This window comes from Gaeumannomyces tritici (assembly GCF_000145635.1).
Source record: "Gaeumannomyces tritici R3-111a-1 unplaced genomic scaffold supercont2.1, whole genome shotgun sequence".
In the NCBI taxonomy this organism is placed as follows: Eukaryota; Fungi; Ascomycota; class Sordariomycetes; order Magnaporthales; family Magnaporthaceae; genus Gaeumannomyces; species Gaeumannomyces tritici.
In genome coordinates this window covers 3,914,058-3,924,573 of record NW_008804545.1, presented here as the reverse complement: position 1 = coordinate 3,924,573, position 10,516 = coordinate 3,914,058, and the positions used below count along the sequence as shown (strand labels likewise).

General features: G+C 61.6%; 4 protein-coding genes across 4 annotated transcripts; 2 read left to right on the top strand and 2 right to left on the bottom strand.

Annotated features, from left to right (window-relative positions):
- Positions 1-278: 278 nt before the first annotated feature.
- GGTG_01225 (hypothetical protein) lies at positions 279-461 on the top strand (the record flags this gene model as incomplete). Its single annotated transcript, XM_009218986.1, has 1 exon — positions 279-461. The coding sequence occupies one exon, from the start codon at positions 279-281 to the stop codon at positions 459-461; it is 183 nt and encodes a 60-aa protein (XP_009217250.1).
- Positions 462-964: 503 nt separating this feature from the next.
- GGTG_01224 (hypothetical protein) lies at positions 965-1,861 on the top strand (the record flags this gene model as incomplete). The annotated part of the gene is made up of 3 exons (XM_009218985.1): positions 965-1,396; positions 1,486-1,581; positions 1,667-1,861. 3 exons carry the CDS (start codon positions 965-967, stop codon positions 1,859-1,861), a joined length of 723 nt encoding a protein of 240 aa, XP_009217249.1.
- Positions 1,515-3,563, bottom strand: GGTG_01223 (DnaJ domain-containing protein). Its single transcript, XM_009218984.1, has one exon. It carries the CDS (start codon positions 3,429-3,431, stop codon positions 2,481-2,483), a length of 951 nt encoding a protein of 316 aa, XP_009217248.1. The 5' UTR covers positions 3,432-3,563; the 3' UTR covers positions 1,515-2,480.
- An 84-nt stretch (positions 3,564-3,647) lies between these two features.
- GGTG_01222 (hypothetical protein) lies at positions 3,648-9,906 on the bottom strand. Its single transcript, XM_009218983.1, has 3 exons — positions 8,779-9,906; positions 5,795-7,513; positions 3,648-5,699 (listed from the first exon to the last, which is right to left on the bottom strand). Exons 1-3 carry the CDS (start codon positions 9,222-9,224, stop codon positions 3,965-3,967), a joined length of 3,900 nt encoding a protein of 1,299 aa, XP_009217247.1. The 5' UTR covers positions 9,225-9,906; the 3' UTR covers positions 3,648-3,964.
- Between the last annotated feature and the right edge of the window lie 610 nt (positions 9,907-10,516).

Genomic DNA, 10,516 nt, shown 5'->3' with positions numbered 1-10,516 from the left:
AACCCGACTCGCCCCAACGCTGGCTGCGAGTAGCCCAGGGTGCCAGGGCGATAGCTGACTCGAGCCCGTCTTTGTGCAAGCTCGGTACCTGGGCTTCTTGGACTGTCTCGAGCGTCTCCAGCAGCCTCTGAGGGCATCCCGAGCCGATATCCATGTGCCAAGCACGATCAAGCTCCCCCCGCAAATCCTCGGACCATCTCCCGCTGTCATCAAGACCCTCACCAGGGGATGCCCTTGGCGAGACCCCACGTCGCGACGCCAGGAGACTCAATCACCAAATGTTTCGTTTCATGCGCTTCCGTCCGGAGATGGGATCGTCCGTCAAGCAGGGACGGATGCCCTTGGCGGCGTCAACGGCTGCCGGGCTCCTTACTGAGGCCCGGGTCCTTACCAAGTGGCGATACCGGCCATCCGGCCTCAACACTGCGCGATCAACGTGCCTGGCCTCGCCGTCATGGTAAGCGGCTACTTTGAAATGCGTCTTGCAAGTGAGCCATATCCATGCCCGCAGGCTGGCATCACAAGTCAGCTATATATCTCCCTTGTGCCCTCTTCGGTGCTTTCATGGGTAGGAATGTCTATACTCAGGCTGTGAAAGCATATCAAAATTAACTATTCCTACGGTTTCCTTCTCCTGGCCGGCTAAATCGTGCCCCTTTTGGTTGACTTGATTCCAGTGCGACCTAGTATTTATCTACATTGGAATTCCACGATAGCGTCCCACACACAAGAGACCCCCTCACTGTCTCCAGATTCTCTGCTATCCTTGATCGATCGTCCAAATGTTGTTCAACGCCCTCGTCTTGGCCCTGGCAGCCTCTCCTTTCGTTGCGGCCCATGGTAAAGTTGCAGTCGTCACAGGTGACTTGGGCGGCAACACCACTGGGCTCGGAATCCTTGGCGGCGTTGTCCTCGAGCCTGGCCCCAACCGCAAGGCGAGTGGCGTATATCTTTCCACATTAGAATGGACACGCGACTGACATGTAATGACCCTGGGAGCCAGACCGAGGTGGACACGACCGTCTTCCGGAGCACCAACATCAAGACGGACGGCCTGGGCAGGACCAACAAGAACGGCAGGAACACGGTGGACATGATCGACCTGGCTATGGCGCAGTCCGGCAACGCGCTGCCGCAGGTGTCGGACGGCGGCTCCATCCAGGGCGTCTTCCACATCGTCACCACCGACGGCGCCGGCCCGCTGGACCCGAACGCGACCGGGGCCTTCTCCAAGGGCGTCCTGCTCAACGTCGACCAGCAGGTGCCCGGCAGGAACGGCAACATCCGCGCGAGCCGGAACAACAACAACAAGCGGACCCTGCTCGAGCGCGCCTGGGACGCCCTGGCATCGACCGGCCTCATCGTGAAGCGCGCCGCCCACGTCAACACAGACCATGTAAGCCCGGACGGCCCCCATTGCGTGTGCTTGTCTTTTCGTTGCTGGCCGTTATCCCAGGGCGCGCTAACCTGGCAACGCCGAAACAGCCCGTCAAGTTCACCATCCCGGCGGGGACCAAGTGCACAGGTACCATCAAGGACCAGCAAAACGTCTGCCTGGTCAAGATTGCCGACAGCAACCCGGTAAGCCGTCGTGGCCGACAACTCACTTAGCGCCCCGATCAAGTTAGTCTCGTTTCGCTGACGGTGTATTGCCACACATACACAGGCGGGCCCCTTTGGCGGCATGGTTGCGATCCAACAGGCGCCCCAGGGAGGTGCTGGCGGCACCGCTCCTGCTTCGCCCGCCTCGGGAAAGCCCGCCCGCCGCGCTCCTGACGTGGCGCCCGAGGTTGCTCACGATTGCCCCGGAACCCCCGCTCCGCCAGGAGGTGAGAAGCGGGCGGTCGAGTGGTCTGCTTAAAGTGGCTTGTCATGGCCCTCTCTCCCCCTTTCCCAGCAGAATGTCCCAAGACTCTACTGCTCCTAGACCTAGGCCTCGGCCGGGGTGTTGGGAGTTGGCGATGGCCCCGCGGAAAGGGCTTGTATATAGAATCGCCTCCGTTTTCTCTTCTTTCGCTCATTTTCTTCTTCTCAGTCCTTGGTCCATGGTTTGACGCTGGCACGCCGATCGCCGGGAAAGGACAAGTATATCCCAAGCTTTTTTTCAACCATGACGCCTACTTTGATCCTTCCTTGCTCTCGTTGAGGTTCTGTTTGTATATAGCGAGGATGCTTCGTTAAACGCTGCAAAGCCTGAAAATGGATGCCGCGAGACCCGTCTCTTTTGTAGCTTGCCCCTTATCAGCATCCTCAAACGTAAGGAGAGCCATGGGAGAGAAGCGCGGTTACTATTGACCGGACACGACTGCAACGTAATCGCATCATACAAACATGCCAGTCTCTTTTTTTTTACAAATACAGCGAGTAGAGAAGAAAACAGCAGCTATGAATGCTAAAAGACCAGTCTACACCAGGTTGAATATCTGCGTTATCCATGCAGCAGAGACACCCAACCCCCCCTCCTTCCTAATGCCTAATGCTCACATAAGCACAGGCCGGCCAAGCTGCCACTCATCAATCCACTCCCTAACATTGAGCCAGTAACGCAGGCGCACGACGAGCGCGACGGCCGCGTCCGGGTCGTCCCTCGCAAAGGCCTCGGCGAGGGCGGCCTCGTCGGCCTTGACGCGCGCGTCGTTCTCCTCGCGCAGCGGCTTCAGCTCCTCCAACGCGCCCGCCTCCTCGATCCGCTGCGCCGCCGTCATGACCTCGTCCAGCAGTTCGCCGTCGGGCGCCACCAGGGCCCCGACCCCCTCGCCGGTCACGTCCAGGCCGTAGAGGCGGCGCAGCAGGTACCCGGCGCGGGCCAGCGGCGACGACAGCGTCTCGTAGGCGGCGTTGACGTTGGCCGACGCCGCTTCGGCCCGGCGCCGGGCCGCCGAGCGGGCCGTCTCCGTTGCCAAGGAGGAGGAGGCGTGGTGGTGGAAGTCCGGGTGCACGTCGGCCTGCAGCTGCAGGAACTCGCGGTGGAGGGCGCGCGCGTCCAGCTCGAAGGGGCCCTCGGGCGGCGGGCCGGCCGCCAGCGTCTCCGGGAAGAGCGCGTAGTAGTCGGGCTCGCCGGACGGCGGCTTTGGCTTTGGCTTTTGTTGGTGCGCGTCGTCCGGGGGTTGTCCTGCAGCGGCGCCGCCCTGGGACCCTTGGGCTGCGGGGCTTGCGGCGGCCGTGCTTGTGGAGAGCCCCCGCGCTGTTGCTGTTGTTGCTGCTGCCGTCGGCGGCGACGGCGCGGGCCTGGGCAGGAGGCCAGCGCGGGGTCGGGGCGTCGGCGGGGCGAACGGTCGCTGTGGCGGTTGGGTTGCTGGTGTGTTTTTGTGTGTGCCGTAGGGGGAGGGGGAGGATGTGGAAAAGCTGGCGACGGGGGCGTAGGCCGCGCAGAGGCTGGCGAGCTGCCGCGGCCGTGGCCTTGCGCGCCTCGCGATCGAGTGGTGCATCATCGTCGGGCCCGGTCAAGGTTGGGGGTGGATGGCACGATGAGCGCTGCTGTGGTAAAGGGGATATGTCCGTCTTTGTCCTGCGTCGGGGATTGCGATGGGTGCTGTTGGAGTTGGGGAATGAGAGGGAACAAAAAAAGGTGACGTCGGTCGGTGCATTTCAAAGAATTCTCCACAAAAAGCCGCTTTGCCGAGCCCCGGCTTGCTTAACCCCGCCGGCCGAAAACTGATTCAGATGGTCGAAACTTCCTCATTTGCAACCGCTAGTCATATTTCATATTTACATACGTAGAAAAGTGGTCATTCATTATATACACGTAGTCGTCCATGACCGATAAACAAAAAGAAAAAGGGATCCAGGAAAGAGGCAGTGACATCCAAATGCCCACGATCCAAATCCCGTCCATCATGTCGCTTCGTAAGAGTCCTGTGGGATGCAGGCGCTTGTGAAAAACAATAATTACAGTGCGGCGCAGCCTCGAGTCTGTCATGCACCACCGACCCGTCACCATCAGGCCGAGTGAAACGGTGGCGTCTCACGAGAGTGTCACTCCCCTCCACCGGCCTCTTTCCGTGTGGAACCAGCGCTCCTTATCCTTCTTGTCGATGACGGCGCCGCTGAACGTGTTCCACCGCCCTTGACAGCCCTCCCGGGCCTTGGAATCGTCGCCCGCCTTGGACTTCTCCCGCTGTAGCTTCTCCTTCTCTTTCTTGCTGAGCGCCACCGGCGCCTCTCGGCCCTCGACGGCCAAGGCGGCGGCACTGGTTGCACCCGTCAGGTCCTCTCCGCATTCGTTGACGAGGTCGGCCACGTCCACCAGGCCGCCCTTCTCGTCAAGCGCGCCAGGGTCCGGGAGCAGATGGTACGCGATCTTGGACGCCGCATCTCCCATAAAAGCGCCGAGCCCGAATTGCTCCACCAGGGAGCCGTCCTCGTCCGTCACTTTGACGAGGAATTTGTGATGCTGCCTTGCTGCTTCGAGTCTGGCCTGCGCCGCGAGCCGCGCATGATGCAGATTGCTGCTGGGCCTGGGAGCCCCAGCCGCCATCAAGATGCCGGAATCGGCGGGAAAATGGGGGCTGGTGGGCGTGGGCGTGAAGCCGCCTCCGGGCCTGGAGCCCGTGTCGGATGACGGCTGCGAGCTTGCCGCGCTCGCGGCTCGGGAGTGATCGGGCCTCTGGTTCGGGTGTCGGTAGCGATCAAGGGGCAGGTTAACATTCTCCTGAGGCTTGCAGAGCGACTGGAAGACGCCTTCTGGGTCCGCAGGGGCCCGAAGACGGCGAAGCGATGGGAAGCCGTTGGCCGCGATGCTCCTCGCCAGAATCGAATCCGTCGCGCTGGCCTGCGTGACGGCCGATGTCACGTCCCAATGCAGCTTCTTCAGCGACGCAGAAGCGAGATAGGGGAAGAGCCAGATGAACTCGTCGGCGGGGAGCACGGGTGCAAACGACTGAACCAGCGAGAGGCTCTCAAGCGACGTGAGGTTCGACAGCGCCCTAGCAAGCGCCGGGAGAGACTCCATGTCGATGTGGACGAGCGTCAAAGACTCTAGCGATCGGCTTTCCCGCCGGGTAGCAAACGCCGAAAGCCCGGCGGACGAGATACCCGACAAATGGAACATGGATAGCTTCTTTAGCGGTGGCAGTGACAGGAGCGCAGCGTCGCCGAAGGCGTTGTGCGGGAGGTGCGAGAGATTCAACGTCCGAAGCGCGGGGAGGCGAGCTAGGGTGTCGACCAGCAGCGTGTCGGGAGTGAGTGTCGCGCCGGCGTTGCAGTGAACAGTGAGACTGGTGAGATAGCGCCAGTTGGAGTGGCTCTCCAGCCAGTTGATTCCCTGCTGCGGCTGGAGGTCTCCTGGCGTGATGAGGCTCCGCTGGCTCACCACGGCCCCTTGCTCGTCCGTCGGCCGTCGCATTCGCTGCTGCCGCTGGAACGGGGATGGCTGGACGAGCCACACCATGTCCTTGAGCCGCTGGCGCGACGACAGCGCCTGGAAAAACCGGCCGTGCGAGTGGTCGTAGCTTGGGTAAAACCCAACCACCCTCTCCAGATTTGGGCAGGCCATGACCACGGTGGCTACGATGTTCTGGTACTCTTCTGCCGAAACGCTCGGCGGCGTTGCCGGTACCTTGAGCGACCGCACCGTGGCAGCGAGAATGGGATTCGCGCGCAGAGACCGCCGCAAGAGCACAAGGCGCGTCCCAGTGACACCCTTGTACTTCTTTTTGTGCACAGCCGAGTCTGGTCCGACTAGCAGCACATCCTCGTATCTACCATCCCCAGAGTCGGGCGTCAGCACAAGCACCTACGGACCCATTGGCATCTTGGCAATGGGAAGAAAATGAAATGGGACATGTTGACTTACAAAGCGGTCCTAGCATATTTCAGCCACTTCCTCGAGCTCAGGGCCACGGAACAGGCGTCCCTCATCCAGCAGGTCGCGCAGCTCATAGACCCAGGGGCCAGATGAAGCTTTTTAACCTCGTCCAAGATCATCTCCAGCACCTCGCCAGGCAGAGCCGAGAAGTGCTCGCCAGGTCGCGCTTTCCGGCGCGCCTTGATGGGCGGCGGCCGCTGCCACCCGAAGCCCGGAGTCCAGCCGGATTGAGGGTTCTGCGCGGCAGAGTGTGCCGAATAGAACGACTCGAGAGAGGTCTGGCTGCCCCAGCTGGGGCTCCGCATCCGTGACTCGAAGCTCTCGCGCGAGGGAGTTGTTGCCGCCGATGATATGGTCACGCTACTGGCGCTGGATATCCGCCGGGGAGTGTTATACACCAGCGGACGAGGCGGGCCATCGGGGAGACGTTCAGGCATCGTTCGTGCCTCGGATACTGGTGTTTGGAGGGCAGTCGCGGGGGCAATGGCAGGATTTGGTCGCTGCTGCTGCTGAGGCTGTGGCGGTGGTACTTGTGGTTGTTTGTGGTTGTGGTTGTGGTGGTTGTGCTGCTGCTGCTGCTGCGGTTGCTTTTGCGGTTGCTGTTGAGGCTGTTGAGGCTGCGGCGGCTGTTGAGGCTGCTGCGGCTGCTGCGGCTGCTCTGTCCGGTCCCTTTGCTGCGGTGCCGTCCGCTGTTGCTCGTGCTGCTGAGGCTGAGGCTGAGGCTGCGGCTGCGGGTGTTGGTATTGCTGCGTTTGCTGCTGCTGCTGGTGTTGGTGGTACTGGTGCCCTTGGTGCCCTTGGTGGCTCTGGTGCTGATAAGTGGGGTTGTGTCGACTTGAATGCTCCTGATGCTGCTGCATTGGTTGCGGCCCGCGCTGACTCTGCAAGTTCGGTTGGTACCGGTCTTGCTCCCGACTCGGGTGGCGCTGCTCCGCCAGTTCGTGGGACACACCCTGTTGGTGCTGTTCTCGTGGCCAATGTCCATGCTGTGTGTAGTCATGATTCCGAGGGCGGCGGCACGTATGGCTCTGCTCCTGCTGCGCATACTCCGGTTGGCTATCATGTTGGTCCCATTGACCAGACTCCTGCTGTGGATATTCCTGCTGGGGGTACCACTGGCCCTGGCCCTGGTCCTGGCCCTGTTGTAAATACCCCGGATGCGCATACCCATGCTGTTGCCTGTATGCCTCTTGTTGGTGGCGTTGGAAATCTTGTTGTTGATATTGCTGCTGCCTCTGCCCCTGCTGCTCTCGATGGCGTTGATGGTACTGCTGGTGGTCTTGTCGTTGCTGCTGCTGCTGCTGAGCTGGCTCATAAGACTGCTGCGCCCTTCCCTGCAGCTCCTGATCCCTATACGGCTGCTGCTGCTGCTGCTGCTGCTGCTGCTGCATAGCCCTGGCCCTCGCGATTGACCGTTCCGTCCTCATCACAAACTCCTCAGCCGACTGCTCCACGGACCGGTCAGTGGCATGGGCATAGTGACCGGCAGTGGGGTAGTAGTCGTTTGGAGGGCGGTAAGGGTCATATTGCGCGGCTGGCATGACCTGGACGGCAGCGGGATAAGACATGACGTCCTGGACGGTAGGCGCGCGCGTGTGGGTGCGAAGAGGCCGTGGCGGAGGTCTCAAGAGGGCCTCATTTTTCTCGACGGGAGTTGAGGGGAAGGAAGCCGAGCCAGAAAGGTGTTTTTGGTGACGGATCCTAGGCCTTTTTTTTCCCAGGGAGGCGTGCCGCAAGCCACAGGTTGTTAGTGTTCAGTGTGACCCTCGCAGACTTTGGCTGGCCGTGTCTCGGGCGTGCGTCAAGGGCGGGGGGCAGACGCAGGGATGAAATATAGGACGAAAACACACGGGATGGCAGTGCTCCGGACAGGATGAAAAAAAAAAAAAAAAAGACAATGAATGGATATGTAGGCCGGCCGTGCTATCGGTCCTCCCACGGAGACCCCAGAGCCCGAACGCCCAGACTCTTCGCAGAAGGATTTAATATTAAAACCGCGACGGGGAGCCGACGGAGGCGCCAAGAGCCCCAAGGTCCCATTGGGAAGACAGGCGTCTCCTGATTAGTGCGTCACCAGCGCGAAAAAGGCCCATAGTCCATCGTGCTGGCTCTGGGCGTGGGTGTGTGACCCCTGTCAGAACGTGGGCGCATCGCCGGGGCTGAGAAGCCATGGCCGTGGGGCCCTTTTTCTCGCCTTGCACGATCAACCGCGTCGTGTGCTCCCACACCAGCGAGCGAGGGCTTTAAAATAGTGCCATGGGTGCTAAGGCAGGGGGGGCCACCTCGCCAATCCAGGCACCCACCCACACTACATACAGCCGCTGTCCCAGCGACGCCATGGTGGAAATTGCATTTCGAGCCACCCGCCGACTGCAACGTTGGGCTAGCACAGGAAAAAAAAAAAGCCGACAGCTTCAGCGCGCGTCCCGGCGGCAGATCCGCGGCTTCGAACGCGGGCACCGGTTGCCTGGCGCTTGCCCGCTAAGTATCGAGTTCCCGAAAGGCAAAAGGGGCCCGGAGTAAGAATGAAAGTGAAAGGGGCACGTCCGCGCCGACACAGGATGCCAAAACAAATGCACTGGCCCGTTTTCTGAGGGAGACCTGTCTTGTCTTTGGGGGGCTTTCGCTTTCGCTTCCGCTTCGAGACCCCCCACAGCCAAATGGGCTGGGATCGCACCAGGCAGCCCTGGGCACGGCAACGGCATCAGGGAATGAACCTCCAGCGCGCAGAGCCGTTTTGTTGCCCAGGGTGTCGCCCAGGGTGTCCCTCGCTGGAGATCCAGCCGCAGGGAAAGCACAGGCGCCAGCCAGGTGGGGAGAAGGCGTGGCGGCATTGTGTGTTGTAGCCAAATTGCGTCGTTGTGGGCCCCCGACCAACAGGCGCGAAAGCAAAACCCAAATAGACGGGCCACTTGACCTTGACCAATGAATTGGCAGTTCCAAAAGCAGAAAAGAAGAAAACCAGCACTCACCGTATGTCCCCATCTGACGCGGCCAATCGCGTCACGGACGGCGCCATCACTGTGGGCTTTCCCCGCAAGCTGAAATACAGCTCGGCGGACTGGTCGACGGCAGGAGGCCCTCCCAGGGGTCTGGCGCCGACACCGGTGATGGCGACCGCGGCGGCGGCGGCGGTGGCCGAGGCGGAAGGGGCGCCATGGTCCCGCTGGTGGGTGGCCTGAGCCAGGGCAGCGTACAAGCCCTTCCGGATCGAGTCCTCGTGACTATCGTGGCCCCCGTGAAGCGTTGGCGGCGGCAGTGAGCCCCTCGTTCGGGGCCCCCCCGCTACCGACGATTCGGGGGCTGTCTGGTGGCGCTGGCTTTGGTTTTGGCTCAGGTGGTTTGGCTGATTCGGGCGCTGTGGGTGCGGCTCGCTCCGGAACAGTCGATCCGGCTCGGGCGCTGCAACTTGAAACATGTCCGTTTGTCGTCGTCGGCGCCGGCGATTCCTTCGTCTCGCTGGCTGGTCGTGTTCTAGGCCGCGGCGTGTTTGTCGTTGTCCCCGTCAACCATTCCCTCCCTGGCCCCTACCAGGAGCGGAACGATTCGCAAGACGCACCACGGGAGGCGGCTCGGCAGCGGCTCGATCAGCGGGCGAACAGGGAAGAGGGGGCCGTTGAGACTACAAGCCAGAGACGGGCGGCGGCTATGCTTGCTTTCCTTGTCCCTCTCTTTGTCTCGTCGTCCGAACTTGGTTTCAAGACCAGTTCACGGCTGCGAGGTCCGACCCGGGGGAGGGCCAGAGGGGGTACGGAATATATGTATCAAGGGTAAAGCGGGAAAATCAAGGTCGGGCTGGTGGACCACCAACCAAACAACCTTGCAGTGCCGAGAAGGGCGGTGCGCGGCAGCGGCTAAGCATTGGCTCCTTCTCCGCGCGCGCGATGCTGGCTGCTTACGACACCAGGCCTGGCCGTATTTGTTTTTGTCTGCTTTGTTTCAAGATTCAGCGCGGCTGCAGCGGGTACGTTGGGGTTATGCGCTGCACCGCACCGCCGCACCGCGCCCGACTTTTGTCTAGTCTGATTCCTCTCTGCCCTGAGTGACGCCGACCAAGACGCCGAGGACAGGACGTGGCCGTTTTTTTCCCTTGCATGCAGGTTTGCGCCCTGTGTGTCCCACCCATGGACGCGGGGATACGTAGAAATGGGGCGAGTGCGAGCAAAGCAGGCTGCTGCCGCTGGGCTGGGGGCCCAGAAGCCTTTGCTTTTCCCGCACGGGGCTTCCATTGCTTGGCCACTTTGCGAGAAGGGTTTTGGAGGAGCAAGGGCCAACTGCTGGATGCATCTCGATCAGAGAGCCAATCAATCCTGACCGAGTTTTCTGGACGCTCACACGCGTCGTGGGCAAAAAGCCCAACCCGCATGAGCTGAACTGCCTGCCACTCACCCAGTCTGGAGCCTGCCAGGGGGCAGGGGGATGGGGCTGGTTTGTCCATCAGGAGACGCCCGTGACGCCTCCCCGGGGCTGCCAGCGAGCAAGGAGTCGTGTGGCTGCGTCTGCATGCGGTCGAGAGCCAATTGGAAGGCCGGGCCAGACGTCGGCCAGCACGAATGAGCAGCCGTCACTGCCTGCTCCTTTCCGGATGCTGAGACGTTACACAACACATGGCGCGGGGGTGGTGGCTTGCTGGGCACGCTGGCCTGGCATGCACGCTCCATGGTAGCGACTTCCACCATCCACTGAAGGATGCTCCCCATCCTGGCCTGC